The 16,647-nt window shown below is 45.7% G+C and overlaps 1 protein-coding gene across 4 annotated transcripts in view; it reads left to right on the forward strand.

Moving 5' to 3' along the window:
* Positions 1 to 16,647, forward strand: part of ASB2 (ankyrin repeat and SOCS box containing 2) — a 44,484-nt gene that overhangs the window by 5,488 nt on the left and 22,349 nt on the right. For 3 of the 4 annotated variants that reach the window (XM_074996574.1, XM_074996575.1, XM_074996576.1), the window contains 5 exons: positions 2,865 to 3,135; positions 5,346 to 5,438; positions 7,570 to 7,736; positions 10,325 to 10,480; positions 12,565 to 12,810. In XM_074996574.1, the coding sequence (XP_074852675.1) occupies positions 2,882 to 3,135; positions 5,346 to 5,438; positions 7,570 to 7,736; positions 10,325 to 10,480; positions 12,565 to 12,810 (916 nt within the window). In that variant the 5' untranslated portion in view covers positions 2,865 to 2,881. The remainder of the gene's footprint in view (positions 1 to 2,864; positions 3,136 to 5,345; positions 5,439 to 7,569; positions 7,737 to 10,324; positions 10,481 to 12,564; positions 12,811 to 16,647) is intronic. The other variant, XM_074996577.1, reaches the window with a different exon arrangement.

Below are 16,647 nucleotides of genomic sequence, written 5' to 3' on the forward strand. Positions count from 1 at the left end.
CATCCTTGTTCCTGCAAATTAGATGAGAGAAACGTGATTTGCTGTTTGAACATCCCTCTCTATTTTGGGCCCCATATAATTTCTTTCTGCAGGATGAGTCAGCCACTGCCAACACTGTTGTTTGCGCACTCGATGGGACTCTTGTCATAATATTTAGATAAGTGGGGAGTATCACTATGGATTTGGGTTTGTTGCAAGTGGGTGGATTGCTTAACCCAGACACAAGAAGCAAGAGAGAAAGTAAGAGCCCACTCAGAATTCATGATCGTAGATATCACCCATTACACAGACTGCCCATGGTGAAACAAAAGAAAAAGGGTGCAGGAAACTAAGAAATTACCTTCACCTCTAAGTTACATGAGCCTTTTTATTGGGCTAAGTGCCATCCAGCTACTTTGCCATGTGCAGGCAGGCCATGTGGTCTCCACACATGCACAGCACACAGCCACTAGCTGTGAAGCAAGTACAGTGGATGTTGGCATGTGAAGCAGACGAGCAACATGAGTTACTTCCACTGAGCAGCCACTTCCCTTGGTTTCACCCACACCCTGTAAAGTGTTTTTAAGTATCTTGGGAGGGTAGCAACCGGCCTTTAAGGCTTAATCAACAGGGCAGCTGCAGCAAGCCCCTCAGGTTGGGTTTTCTTTCTTTAAATGCAGGCGCGCCTTATTTCTCCTGGAAGAGGTGATTATCTAGGGCTACGTCTACACGTGCACGCTACATTGAAATAGCTTATTTCGATGTAGCGACTTTCGATGAATAGCGTTCACACGTCCTCCAGGGCTGGCAACGTCGACGTTCAACTTCGACGTTGGGCAGCACCACATTGAAATAGGCGCTGCGAGGGAACGTCTACATGCCAAAGTAGCACACATCGAAATAAGGGTGCCAGGAACAGCTGCAGACAGGGTCACAGGGCAGACTCAACAGCAAGCCGCTCCCTTAAAGGGCCCCTCCCAGACACACTTGCACTAAACAACGCAAGATACACAGAGCCGACAACTGGTTGCAGACCCTGTGCATGCAGCATGAATCCCCAGCTGCAGCAGCAGCAGCCAGAAGCCCTGGGCTAAGGGCTGCTGCACACGGTGACCACAGAGCCCCGCAGGGGCTGGAGAGAGGGCGTCTCTCAACCCCTCAGCTGATGGCCGCCATGGCGGACCCCGCTATTTTGATGTTGCGGGACGCGGATCGTCTACACGTGCCCTACTTCGAGGTTCAACTTCGAAGTAGGGCGCTATTCCCATCCCCTCATGGGGTTAGCGACTTCGACGTCTCACCGCCTAACGTCGATTTCAACTTCGAAATAGCGCCCAACACGTGTAGCCGTGATGGGCGCAATTTCGAAGTTGGCGCCGCTACTTCAAAGTAGTGTGCACATGTAGACATGGCCTACAAGTCGCAAGCACTGCTATGCTATGCTAATACCAGATGGAGGAATGCTGTCCCTACGGCATGCGCCATTCTCTACCCCCTGCCCTGCAACCCTATGTGAAACGTGCATGGTTTTAATGGTGGGGCTTAGTGCGCACTTGAGGAAGGAAGAAGCCAGAGCAGTCAACTCTGCACAACATCCCCCATCCAAGTGGCCATGTGAAAAGATCTTGGGTTCTTTGAGCCCAGTTCTCTGCTACTGGTATAGTCTCATACTATACCTGCAAAGAGCGAAAGCAAAGTTGGCGTAATACACTCCTGTTCCTGCTGGGTAGCACTGTATACATTGTACACCCTCTGCACCTGTGGGAAAACGAGGGCGCAAGGTGCTGGACAGCAGAGAATCCGGCCCGTCTGCACTGCCCTGAGAAGCTGAGGAGGTCACACGGGCCAGGTGTGGATGGCCAAGGGGAACAAGGGCCTGTGAAAGTGCTGCTGTCAGAAGAAGGAGCAGAGGCACAGAAGTGAAACTGACTAGTTCCATTTTTGCGGTTCATGCTGAGCGCAGCGTAAAGGGTGAAAAAGGCAAGGCAGGGCAGATCCTCAGAGGGTGTAAATGGGGCTAACTCCATTGAAATCAACAGTTCCCTTGCTTTACGCCATCTGGGACCCTGGCCCAGCAACTCTTATCTTTATTAATCAAAAATGAGTGGAAGTAACACAGATAGGGATGTGTGAATATTTTCTCTGATTCATTTTTAAATGGCCAGTGACCTTTTAATCCCTTCGGGGATTTCCACTCTGTCTTATTACCAAGAAGTGCACTGACTTAAAGGAAGTAGAGATAAGCTGTTTTACTCACTTGTAACTTCTCTTTTTTAGCAAGAGAATCATTAGCTGAGTCTGTGAAGTGCAGTTATTATGAAAATGCAAAGAGAAAAAAAGAAATCCAACCCATTACGTTTAAATGTCGATCCCAAGGGATTCACTAAAATGTGTTTTCTCCTTGACTGAAAATATGCTCAGGCTATAAGCTAAGGAGGCACAAAGCCAGGGTCAGGCCCATGTGGGGAGTGTGAAATTTTGTAACGGGGGTGGAGAACGATTGGCTGCTGGATCTCAGACTTATCCATCTCATCAAAAATGTTGAAATATGTTCCTGTTTTTCTGTCTGTGTACTCAAACCTATATACTGTTAAATAACATTTTTATGTTCTACCTACTTATTTTCTTCCACGTGCTGGAAGGGATTTTTTTCAGCTGAACGTAACCAACATTTCCATCAGTTTGGATTATACGAGACTGGTTGGGGTGCCCTGCTAACTGCAAGGACAAAAAGTGGGGCCTGATGTAAAAAGTTTGCTCACCCCTGTGCTAAGGAATGCTGGTCAGTGTAAGTCAAGGTTCAGATCTGCCCCCAGACGCAAGGTGGTTGAACGTCACTTCCCCATGTTCACATTTTAATTTAGACAATTTCTTTTTATCCCCAGCACTGGGCAAGCAGAGGATGGCTACAAAGATCACTGCCGCAACCAGCACCCAAAGGCAAACCATAGGACAGGAGGAGTACAGTCTGTACAGTAGCATGACTGAAGATGAGCTTATTCAACTGGCCATAGAACAGAGCCTGACAGAGGATCCCTCAGGTCAGTCAGCTGCCCAGAGTCATCAGAAATCAGTGATGACAGCCCCTGGAGAGCCACCCACGGTGAATCGTCCTTGTTCCCATAACCCACCATACCATCTTAGTCCTTGGCACAGGTGAGTGTCTGAGTGAGCGGGGGCCTTCATGAAGCCCACAGCGAACAATTGCTTTCTATACAGTTTTCCAAAACAGCGCAAAAATTCCTTCAATAGACAAGCTGGTAATTACAGTAAACCCTCGATTTAACCGACTAATGGCGGGAAGGGGTGTCCGTAAATGCTGAAAGTCTGTTATAGCTGAATGGCTATAGTGTATGATGATGCACTCACCTTCCCAGCCCATCACTCACTCCTGTCTTCTCCTCCTCCTTCCCATCCCTACCTCCTGCCCCATTCTTCCCCTCACACCTCCATCTCCCTCTTCCAGTTACCAAGGGAGAAGCTGAATGCTGACCTGGCTCCTTCCACCTCCTGCAGCTCTCAGCGCTGCAGCTCCTCCAGCCCCTGGCTCTGAGCCACCCATGCAAAAGTAGAGCATGTCCGCCCCCAGCCTGCCAGCAGGCAGCAGCCTCTGACACCATGGCTGCTGCTCAGCGCCATTGCAGGCAGCGGCGTCCAGGCTCCAATATGCTCCATGCACATGGGGCTAGAGGAGGAGAGCTCCTACTCCCTGCCACTGACCCTGCCCCCCCCCAGCTCCGCTGGCCCTGGTGGCCCCAGCTACAGTTTTGGCACCTCCAGCCCCAGTGGCAGCTCTGGTGAGTCTTTGGCATTTATTTGGGGCATGGGGGGAGAGGCGGTGCTGGCAGAAGCATCTGTTATTTCCAAAGTCTGTTATATCAGGGTCTGTTAAATCAAAGGTTTACCGTCACCAAAAATTCTGGCCTCACTTCCACTGCTGAAGAGTTGAGATAACGCCACTGGAGGCAGTGGTGTTATTCTGACATTACACCCTGGTCAATTACGTTAGAACTTAGGCTGGAACTTCCGCTACAAGTTGTGTGTCTGTGCAAAATATTGGACCAGTCCTGCAACCTTTTCTTAACTGAACAGATGACAGCCCCATTACTCCACAAGGAATTGAGTGCTATCCTGAGTTACTTCTATTCAAGTGAGGCACGCAGGATTTTTATGGAAAAAAATGTGGATTTTTTTCCCCCAACACGAAAGAAATCATGGTCCAAACAAACTATGCATATAAAATGCACATGGCTATAAACCAGACTGGGGTGTAAGAAACCTATTGTTTTTGTTTACATTGTGCAAATTCTGTGTGTTCTCATGTATGCTCCGGTACATCAGAATAACTGCACACCTACCACAAATGGAGAGTTATCAATAAAATGGAAAAGTTCATTAAATAATTCCACAATCATTCAAATAATCAAAAAATAAAATTGCATTTTAAATCCTGTGAAAGAACAATAATTTATATATATATATAGAAAGAGAGAGTGAAATTCTGGCACTGTTCAAGTCAATGGCAAAACTTCCATGGATTTCATTAGGGACAGGATTTTACCCTGATTATTGTAGTATTACAAGATCTGACAGAGGTACTTCTACAGGGCAACTGATGCAAGATCTGTTATGAGGTCTGGGACTGTTGCTTAGCATATGGTCTGAGGTGAGGTACTGATATGGGACCAGTTAAGGGCAGATCTGTCAGCTTGGCCCTGTGCTCTGAAGTGTCTCTTGCCACCGGCTGATTTTAGCACAGGACAGCCTCTGCTGCCTTGCATACAGACAGGTGTTCTAACTCTGCCTGATCTCTGCAGCTTAGAGCTCCTGTGCTCTGCAAGGGCACAGCCTGCCCACCCTATTACAAGGCAGGTGTGGAAGCCTAAAAGAAGGTTTGGGGTCCCACGTTTTTAGCTGGCCCAGGATGCTCTGCAGTCCTTGGTAAAGTCAGCATGAGACCTTTTCCTGAATTCACCGTTCTCATGACCCTATTTCAACCCCTCACCAGGCTTCCTCATCTGACTGCTCTCAGACCTCCTTCCCTTGAGGTGAAGAATGTCATCTAGCACTGTATCTTCCTCATGTGCAGTGTATGGGGGTGGTTAACCTCAGCGTTGTCTTATATGGTCATTCAAATCCCCTGACACTTCTTCTGTGGGCCAAAAATAATCCAGAGCTGAGAGAGCAGCTGAGTTTTACACAGAGCAAGCTGTGGCCATCTGCTTTCATTCAAAACCCCAGCAGCAGGCTCCTTCTATCTCTCGCTGTCTCTTTGGGCTCCTGCCTTTATCAAGGGACCCAGATATGACCTGCTTCTCCTATTCAGAGTATTTCTCTTTATTTCATTCCTGCCACCGCTACTCCAGGTTAGCAGCCCAGTCCGGAGGCCAAGCTGCGGGGTCATCTTGGGGGGTCAGACAAAGGTATGATGGCAGCCTCTTCATCAGCCCCCAGCCTGTGTAAGTGTCTCTGTCTCACTGTGTCTTGCTCTAAACTAGCCGTGTTGTCTGTCTGCCCTCACCAGCCAGCTGCAGGCTTTTGGGTGGCGGGGGGCGGGGGTTGGGGCATTATGTGCGTTGGGAGGAATGTGTAGAACTGCCTGAGGGACTCATTTATTTCCTCCCTCCTCTACCCTGCCTGCTCCCCCGCCCCCACCCCTCAGTCACTCCGGGTGATTCAGCCCTACAGACCCCCACTGTTTTCTACAGATGTCCCAGGTCCTGTGGATGGGTCCTTTGACAGCACTGAGATGGTAGGGGAGAGGGTAGAAAAGGACTCTGTGTGTTGTGGTTCATTTATACATGCTGGCTTCCATGTCGCAATCGTAACTGAATCAGGCAGGTGTTATTTTTAACTACTTCTGTACTGTGTTCTGAGTTCAAGCCTGGAAAACAGGAACATAAACATGCCCAGGGGCATCCAATCTGAGGGAAGAAGCCTGATGTTTGCCACTGTGTTTGGCCAATGCCGTCAGGACCCTGTGAGCCTCAGCTGCACGGTGCTCCGATGTGCCGGGAAACATGGCCAAACTTTGCCCACATCTGTGAAAGGGCTGCAGGGTGGGGGAGAAGGGAACACCTACTTACTGCCCGCATGTAGCTGTGGTGCCAGGGCACTAGTGCCTGTAAGGATGTGTCAGGGAGACAGCCCGGAGTGCTCAGTGCAGAAAGAAGTGACCTAAATTATCCCGGCCACCTGCTTCTGGGTTTTAGCAGGAATGTGACCGGGTGGGAGCCTTGGTTACAACCCCGCATGGGCTGGCCAAGCTCTTTTGAGCCCCCATTTGCTCAGGGAGAGCTACTAACCTCCTTCTGCCTGGGGCCTGAATGGGGGGCTAGGAAGAGAAGATGCTTCCTGCACTGTTTGTGCTCCTGCCTACCTGCTCTGAACTATCCAGAATAGACCCCAGGCTGAATTGCACTTATCGTGGGAATTCAGCCCCCTGACAGCTGCCTTTGAGATGCAGCAACAGTTCTGAGCAGCTTATGAAGATTCAGATTTTTATTTAAAAACAAAAATAACCCAAAACAACAACTACTCACTTCCAAGCAGCAGAGTTTATTTTTATGCTGGCCAGCTGCACTGCAGGCCAATCACACCAGGGCTCCAGCGAAAGACCTGATAAACTTTTTGTGCTGCCGCACCATTTGCTTGTCTAGAGCACACAGGGCCTGGTCCAGCAAACCCCTTACTCACATGGGTAGTTTTTATTCGAAGAAGTGCTAGTGGGACTGAAGGCTACTCATCTGAGTGCAGGGTTTTCGGGAAGGTGCTTCTAGGGACTTTCTGAAGACTTACAGGGCACATTTTAAAGAGCTCCAATAACATGTGGATACCTAAACAAGGACCAGTTTTTCACAATGTTCAGCACCCAGCAGCTCCCATTGTGACCCTTGTGCCCGATTTTCAAAGGAACTCAACATCCAGCGTGTTGAATTCTTCTGAAAATCTGGCCCCTTATTTTGATGTCTAAGTAGAAGCTGAGCATTTTGAATTGCTAGTCCTCACCATGTAGCGCTCAGAATTTCTGTGGGGTGGACAGCTGTTTCCTTCCACCACTTTATTCCACAAGAGGTGAGTTCTGATCATCACAGATAGATTCAGGTGCTTATCTGACCTACATCACTGACTTCTTCAAAACTGGACCGTCTCTCTTCCCAGAACAGGCCCTCTTGTGAGGTTAGCACCTTCTGCTTTTCAGAAATACCACAAGAACCAATTCTTCATTGAATTTCAGTATTTCTACTTCTGGCCTCGTTTCTTTCACACAATTAAGCAAACTTATCCAAACCGCAGAAAAGTTCAGTTCAGGAGAGGTATGAATTTGGAGTGAAGCATTGGAAAGAGACTCCTGGACAGGTTTGATCATCCCACATTGTCTGTTAGAGGAGAGCATTATATGCTGTGTAGAATCTGAGAGTACTATACAGCAAGTGTCCATTTCAGCCAGGGAACCCCCGAGCCACCAAAACTTTACCATTTTTGTCTGCATTGGTGGGATCTAGACTTTCATGATGCTTTTTGACTGATGCTGTAAAAGTTTTACTGTAATGCTGCACTATGTAACTGATTTTCAACGTTGTTTTAAAGGGAGTTGGATCCTGTAGTGGCAGCAATCAAGGAAGGCAATGAAAGTGCCCTGCTCAATGTGATGAAATCAGGGAAGAACCTTTCAGAACCAAACAAGGATGGGTGGCTACCACTGCATGAAGCTGCCTATTATGGCCAAGTAGGCTGCCTGAAAGTGTTGCAAAGAGGTTAGTAAAATAAAAGCAACTGATTATAAATGGAGGAGTAACTAAAAATAACAGCCAAAAGGAAGGAAATATAACCATCCCCATGTTACGTTCATGGCTCACCCACAGAGGCATATAAATACCCTTGCAGAAAGATTGCACTGTAACACTATTTCTTAGATAACACACAAGAAACTAAACAACTACATGACACAAGAAACTAAAATCAGAGGGGGATTAAGCACGCTGCCGCCTGAAACAGACAGCCACATCTCACTCTACCTTACTGTCTGCTAGCTGACTACAGACTGAATCATGCTAGGCCTAGATCACACACTTCCCTACGGAGCTCCCTAGAACAGAGTTTCTTGTATTATATTGTGCTGAACACTGGTGTTCCATGAACAACTCTCAGGTGTGCCATGAGCATCTGATGCTTTTTTGATATCAGGCACTGATGGTATATTTTCTGTTATTAAAACCAGATGCAATGTTACTTCTTCATTGCTGTGATACTGGATTCAGTTACTTCATTTTGGTTTTGCTGTATATGTTGCTGTTTGGGTTTGTTTGGTTTTTTGTTTGACAACAATTTTTTAGAAAAAAAATTCAGAGGTGTTCTGGATAAAAAAATACCATTGTTTGGTGTTCCATGGTCTCAAAAAGTTTAAGAAATGCTTCCCTAGATGGCAAGTTACGTCAGAGAAAAATCCTGAAATTTAAAGTGACAGGCTGCAATTTTAACAGAGCTTTCAATACATCACACCAGCCTTTATTCAGTTCCAAAAAGAGCCCCTTTACTTTGTGCATGGGTGTGAATTTCACCGCATTTGAATAAGCAGCTTGCCACCTGCACACAATAAGTAACAGTTAAGATCTTAAGTGCTGAGAGCTATCTGAGCTATTCTGGTGTTGATGTTGGCTTGTCCCATATTACCAAGTTTCTTATGATATAAAATAGTGATCTAAATCCTCAGCTGATGTCAATCAGTGTAACTCCAGAAAAGTCAGAGGAGCTACACCAACACAGTCAAGCAGAAGACCTGGCCTTGCTTCTGTTTGCTAATAGTTAATAATGGGGCTACTGATTTCCAGTTCCCATTGGAGAGCAGCTGCTCAATTGCTTTTTGGCTCACTGATAGCTATACTCAACCTACATTTCTAACGTTTTAACATAATTTTATCATCAACCTATTTTTCTGTTATCTGTTATAGTCAGCCAACAGGATGTTCTTAGCCTACTTTGATGTTGTTTATTTGGGGTGCAGGAAGGAAATACTGAAGGAGTTGAAAGGGTTAAAGTGGCTTGAGATAGAAAATGAAATGCACAGGTTTGGGGTATCATGACACATGGACCCACACAGGAGCTCCAAGATGTGAAAGCACATGGAATGTTACATACCGATTGTCAGCAGGAGCACTGCTAGGGGTATACTGGCTTATGCTCTATGCCCTCCAGTTTATTTCTGTTTAATCCAATAAAAGGTGTTGCCAGTACTGGCAGACACAAGTTGCACCTTTCTGACCCTCATGAAGAGTCCAGTCCACTGCCTCCCCCTCCTGTTGAAGACAGCATCATCACCTCCTCCAGGCTTTCCAATGGGGCATGGCAGTTTTATGGAGTGCTGAGATTTCACATATGTCTCACCAGTGGAGCTCTCAGGGAGCAAGTTGGTCACATCTTGCTCCCTAGCAGTTCCAGTCTCCTTTGCAGCTGTGCTTACTGGTTATGTGTCCTGCAGTGAGAGAAGCTGGATGGCAGACATTCTATGGGGTAGCACAATGCATTTTCCACCTCTCTGGGACCTGCATTACCCCACCAGAGATGATGAGTCTAGCCCATGATCTCTGCCCTCTTTAGCTGCAGAGATGGACCTGAGTCATAATGTTTACATCCAAGTTTGGCTCCACAGCCAAATTCCCCCATTTGGATTTGGTGTTTTACTTTTTCCCATGATACAGGCCAACTCTGAGTCCTGAATTTTGAATCCTCATCTGTACTTGATGTGCACTTCAGTGAGTTCAGTCCTTGCATCCTGCTTCAGATCCATGTTGGTAAATTTCTCAGTCAGTGAGATAAGGGATCTGTTACTGATAACTGAAAATATATCCTCTCTAAGGCTGAGTGTTAGCTAGTATGTATTGCTAGAACTGTTAAATCCAGGCCAGCTTGTGTAGAAGAAAGCACTTCTGTATATCAGCAAACTCACTGATGCAATTTTACTGCAGCATTCACTTCTGAGGCAGTATTTACGGCAGCATTAATATCTGGAGCTATATGTAACATCAAATGACTTTTTCCTCTTTTTAAGATTGTTTCTTGTCACAAAGCTTCTGGTGGTTTTGTAGAGCCCTGGAGTTTGATGTGGACGACAAAGCCATCTCTTGGGTATTTCCTCGCATTTGGTGTTTCATGTTTGAAATAGTCACAGGAATGTAGGGGTGGAAGGCACCTCCAGTCATCTAGTCCATTCTCACCATACTGATAAATGTCCAAGCACACATAGGTCATCTCTTCCCCAAAATGATTAACAGCAGAGATCACAGTCTCAAAGTTCGACAACATATGCTCTATGCCTTGCTAACTATGGAACAATGCATCTCATTAGCATACCCTGGAACCACCGATCAGCGTACACTTCAGGAAGAGACGGCGCTGTACATAGCAACAAGCAGGGGAAACCTGGACTGTCTGCTTTCTCTGCTGCAAGCTGGGGCTGAACCTGATATTGCAAACAAATCAAGAGAGACTCCACTCTATAAAGGTAAATGGCCTGATTTTTGGAGGGGCTGAGCCCCCCAGATTTCAACTGAAGGGGTAAATGCTCAGCACCTCTGAAGATCAGCCCATGTTGTTTCTATGTGAGTTTGTATGTGTCTTTTTAAATAAAAATATTTTAAGCAACTATTAAATAGCAGAGCAAAAATGACCTAGAACAAGTCTGTCATTCACTCACAGTGTAGGCATAGGCACAAATGTGCAGTAGTTACCACAAGAGATGTAAACTAATATGCAAAAATGCTATATGGTACCTTGGACATGCTACATGTTGCTTTGTATTGAGAACACTTTGTTCACCAAAACCATATAAGATCCATGGAAAGAGAGTTTGGAGAAGGAAATGATCTCTTAGGTCATCAGATCTGTCTCCCTGTCAAAGGATGGCTCCCCGCAGCACTCGTTCTTGTCCTCCGTCTAGTGCTCATGGTACTCCTTTCAGAGCCCTGGCTAGGCTGGCATTAAATTTGTAGGCCCAGATTTTAAAAAGTGGTCACTATGTTTAGGTGCCTGGGTTTATGAACACCCAACTTGAAACACTGGATTTTGAGCTACCAGATTTAAGGGAGCTGTTTTACTTATCAGTAAATACAAAAGAAGGGACTAAACGTGCCTATAGGAACACACCCAGCCTTAGAAAACTTATGAAAATTTACTAGTCTCACCACAAAATCTGCATCCCACAGGTGGCAGTGTGTTGCCCAGGCTGAGTATTACCTATTTCTTGTTGGGTCCCTTTAAACTTCCTGTGCCTAGTTTCACTGGGCATGGCTGCTACAGGCTTTCAAACTCAAAAGGTTCTTAACCTCAGACTTTGACAACCAACAGACTTTTTCCCTGTGCTCCTCCTGGCTGGAGGCATTTCCCACTCCTCCTCCAGGGCCCAGCAAGGAGACCCCAGGTCATTCCTGGTCCTTCGTGGGGTGAGGGTTGAAGGTTCGTGAGCTGAACATATCGGCCCTTTCAGTCTCCAGGGCTTTTACACAACTGATTTTATACAATACTTGGTATTCAGTAGCCTGGACCTTTCCTTGCCCCAAGTCCTGTTTTCTTAAAGGGCCAGCATACACAGGGTATGCTCACCCTCAACCATGATGACGGATAATTAATGATGAAAAGAATTACTCACCTTTGGGAATACAAGTAATCTGAATTTCTCAAAGCTGCCATGGATAGAAGAGTGCTGTAATGTCTGGTCAGATCATCCATTTTCAGTGCATGTGAATAGCATCGCTTAGTGATCGCAGGAGCTGTACCACTCATCAAAGGAGGAATCAGCTCATGGGGCACGTGATGGTATCATGCAAAAATTATACTTTGACTTTCAAAGAGATTGCCATTGTACTATCCTGGCCCATATAAAGATGCCCTGTGACGTACATTAGGACCTATTTGCAAAAGTGGCATGTGACCATAACTGCCAACTTAAAGGGGGCTGGAGCACCCATGGAAAGAAATGAGTGGGTGCTTAGCACCAGTGTCTCCTCTATTTTTTTCCATCTATGGGCACCTCCAATAGAAACACGTGCTGCCAGCTGTGGGTGGCTGTGGATGTTCTGCTAATCAGCTGGGCAGCAGTCAAATCTTTCCTGGGCAGTTGCCCATGCACTCAGCTTACAGGGAACACTACTTAGCACCCACAAGCAGCCACTTCCCCCTGTCCTTCGTCCTAGTGTACCCTGCTGGCCGGCAGCTCCATTGCTCACTCCTCACCCTCCCTCCCTGCATTCCCATGCACTGTTCATCAGCTGTTCCACAATGTGCTGGGTGTACTGGAAGGGACGGGGAGGAGAGGGATGGAGTACGCTCTGGAGAGAGAGTGGAAGTGGGGCAGGGTGGGAAGAGGTAAGGCAGGGGTGGGATTTTGGAAGAAGAGATGATGTGGGGAGAGGGCCAGGGCAGAGCAGGTGATGAGCATCCCCAGGACAAAGAAGAAGCCAACACCTAGGCCTGTGACTCTTGGTACCGCAGGTTCTAGAGTGTTGCAGTAGGGCACCCAGAACTGAAGCCCCCAAAGTTAGTAGCTTCTTGAAAAATTTGGCCCCAGTGACCTGTGTTTTGTTGAAACAGCCTGTGAGCGCAGAAACGTGGAAGCTGTGAGGATGCTTGTGCAGTATAATGCCGATGCAAACCACCGGTGCAATCGGGGATGGACCGCTCTCCATGAGGCTGTCTCTCGGAATGACATAGAAATAATCGATATCCTCCTCAAAGGGGGAGCCAAGATTGAAAGCAAGAACACCTATGGGATCACTGCTTTGTTTGTGGCTGCCGAGAGTGGGCAGTTAGATGCTTTGCGATACCTCGCTAAGTGTGGTGAGTACTGGGGTGCTGTTCATTGGTATATATGTTATTACCTAAATATTCAGAAGTACCCACAATTTGAAGTGAGTCTTTGCCCACTAAAGCTTATACTCCAAACTATCTGTTAGTCTATAAGGTGCCACAGGACTTCTTGTTGTTTTTGAAGACACAGACTAACTCGGCTACCTCTCTGATACTTGTCACAAAATTTTGAATGGCTCTGTTTGTCAGTAGACAATTGGAGCTAAGGCCTAGTTTTCAGAGTGGTGAACACCTGTTGCGCCCAGGGAAACTTCCAGCAGGAACAGTCCACGTGGAAGAGAAGGGCCTGAATCGGACGGTATTGCTGATTAGAATACAGGTGCACAATGACAGGGCTTCTTCAGCATGAATGGACACATTTAGAAGCAATTTAGTGCCCTCTGTTTGTGTGGCAATGATCACACAAAAGTTTCCATGACTGTCACTGTACTCAAGTACCCTAAAGATCCACTTCCAGAAGACTAGCTCACAGACAGGGCAGAATGAGTGTAAGGTCAGAGTTCAATGTTAGCCCAGCGTGGTCTGCTCATGAACATTCAGTAGGATCTGACTTGGGCAAAGCTAATTTTCCTCAAATACTGTTATCACTTCACCACTTCCAATAATCTTGAAGGTTCGCAGTATCCCATACTGTTGTAGCTGTGTCAGGCTATTACAGAGATAAGCTGGTTGAGGTAATATCTTTCACTGGGCCAACTTCTGAAGTAAAATAAATAGATATTACCTCACCCAGCTTGTCTCTCAGGAGGTCAGAGGGAAGATATTCCAGAAACAATATTTTTCCATGCTTTAGGGACTCCCTCTCGTGGCATTGGTCAGTTCGCTGAGGCTACCTCTACATGAGCAGATAAATTAGAATTTAAGACAGCTCGATTGTACCATGTGACTTTCTTCACTGTAAATTCCATTAGCTTGATTTAGGGAGCACTAACATCAATATCATAACACTGCTGAAACCAGCTGAGTGTAGCATCAAGTTTGAGTTTAAAAGTTCAAATGAAGGCTGGTGTGGAAGCACTGTGTCTTTGCATCCAATTCATTAGAGTCCAGAGGGAGTTTGGTGCTGCTGCACCTGGCTCCCTGCTGTGCCTGGTCCCTTGATCCAGCAAGCCAGATGCAGCGCAGCTGGGAACCAGGCAGCGAGGACCTGGGAACCAGGCAGCCGAGTGAGCGTTGCTGGCGGTGGAGATGCAGCAGGGCCTGGGGGAAGGGCGCAGAATGTGGGGCTGAGGGAGCTGTGGGATAGGTTCCCACAATGCGCTGCTGCAACAGTCGATGTTTGCCCATTCAGTGTGGCAGCACTAACTCAACTTTGTGTGGACTTTGTGGGGAAGTGAGGATACTCAAAATCAAATTTATCAAACCCAGCATGATAAAATCAAATTTAATAAAATCGAATTTTTCTGGAAGTGTAGATGGAGCCTGAGATTCTATTGTAACTTTTAGCCAGAGCCCTGAGTAGAAGTAGTGGACATCTCCAGTGGGAGCAATAAGGGGCAGAAAGCCTCCTAGAGCTCTGCATCATGCAGAGAATGTGCAGCACAGGCCATCTGTAAGAGCATACGCTCTTTTGCTCAGACCACCAGCTCTGTTGTCTGATGAGGTTGTAGGAGGACCCTAGCCTGGTTTCTCCCCTCCCCACCTCTTTTCAAATGGCTTGCGCAGGATCCATCCTTGAAATCTATGTGATTTTTGTGCGGCCCTTTGACAAAGGGGCACACAGGGAAGGAGACTTCTTGTACCATCCATGCATGTGTACCAGTATTGGGGCCAGTCATCGCATCATCATTATCCCATTTTACAGAAGAGGACCCAGTAATCACTGTTCCCACTGCAAAGGGGCTCAAGGGGGTTCATGAGGAGGTCTTTGTAAATCACTTTGCAGTTGAAAAACACTAAGTAAGCTTATCAATATTAGGAACAGGGAAGAGTTTTAGAGTCCTTGGGTGAGGCCAGCTCTTACTCTCTGTTGCTCACATGAGGAGATAGTCTGTTTGAAGATAACATGTCTGTGTTTGTGAGTGAGGAAAGAAGGATCTCACCCAGGAAGAATATATTAATTAGTCAAACAGACAAATAAGATTGCTTTTTGGTCTCATAATGAGTCAAGAAGTCTGTCTTCCCTCCCCCACACCTCCAGCCTCTGCAGGCTCATGAGCCTTTGTGCTCCCTTCTTCTCAGGTGGATTCATAATCTTAAAATCTCTCTTACAGATGCACTAGAGCAGATTACTACCACTTCCTGGTATGTGTAAAAACACTTTCTCGTCACCTTCCCTGACAAAGAAAGGACAGCTCACACCTTTCTGGCTCTCAATGGGCCATCAAATAAAAGGAGACCATGGTTAAGCCTATGGTCAGTTTCCAGCACAAACAATGAATTCTATGTAGTTTGTCAAGTAACAATGAGCCAGATTATCAGCTGGTATAAACCGACAAAACAGCATTTAAGTTAATGTAATGGAGAGTTACAGATTTACACCAGCCATCTACACATGGGGTGCATCTACACTTGCATTCCTCTTTCGAAAGAGGCATGCAAATGAGGTAAATCAAAAATGCGAATGAGGTATACATTTGCATAATTTGTGCATCATTTGCATATTCTAATTTTGAAAGCGCATCTTTCGAAAGAAGAAAGCCAGTGTAGATGCTGTTCTTTTGAAACTAAACCCCATCTTTGAAGAATCCTTTTTCCCATTAAATAAAGGGAAGAAGGATTTTTTCAAAGATGCGTTTACTTTTGAAAGAGCAGCGTCTACACTGGCTTTCTTCTTTCAAAAGAAGCTTTTTTGAAATCAATATGCAAATGAGGTGCCAAATGTGCAAATTTATACCTCATTTGCATGTTGATTCACCTCATTTGCATGCCTCTTTTGAAAGAGGAATGCAAGTGTAGATGCACCCGTGGTATGTAGGTGTGTTTGGATACTTAGATATAGCAGGCCTGATTTTCATTTACACCAAGGCCACTTACACCATTCTAGTCATGTAAAAGGCCCTTAAAAGTGGATGCAGATGTAATGTACTCTCATTCTATGTCTCCTTTAAACTTCCAGAACCGTGCAGCTTCCTTAGAGTATATGAGAATCAGGCCAGCATATAGAAATATGTTGATAAAATAAGAACTAAACAGAAATGAAGATGAGAAAAATCTCAAAAGAAATATATGTAGCTGTAAATATATACATTACAGTTATGGCTGATAGAAAACAAAACATATTGTTGGATTCCCAGTTCACATTTTCCATAAGCCAGCTCTATATAACATTAAAAAAACCACACATTCATTTGAAGTTCAATTCAATTACATGTTAGTGTCCCTTAAAGTTCAGTTTTGAGGCAAATCCAATAAAACTGCGCAAGTCTTCCAAGCCCTACAAGAACTGCTGAGGATCTCAGTAATGATATAATTGTATTTTTACAATAAGCAATGTTTGCCAGAAATTAAAAAGAAAGATTTCATTTATTTCTCATTAAGAAAGTAGCCCTGTGTTGTGTTTTGTTATTGAAATTCTCCTGGTGTTTCTAGCTACAGTATATTTAAACTGCCAAACAAAACACAGATGTTTCAGCTGGGGGGGAAATGCTCTCTTTCCAGGGAGTGTTCATGGCGCAACAAAAGACTGATTGGCTGTGCATTTCTTTTCCTTATCAGCATTTGGAAGCAGAAAAGCAATAGACTGTGATTCTCTTTCAGGATACTCATAGGGCATGCAAACTGAAAGCAAGTGACACTGTGTATTATAAAGGAGGCCCAGGTTTGGAAACTGATGTAAGTTTTCAGCTGCTAAAAGTGTGCCACAGA

The sequence above is a fragment of the Carettochelys insculpta genome, chromosome 6 (assembly GCF_033958435.1).
Source record: "Carettochelys insculpta isolate YL-2023 chromosome 6, ASM3395843v1, whole genome shotgun sequence".
Classification (NCBI taxonomy): domain Eukaryota; kingdom Metazoa; phylum Chordata; order Testudines; family Carettochelyidae; genus Carettochelys; species Carettochelys insculpta.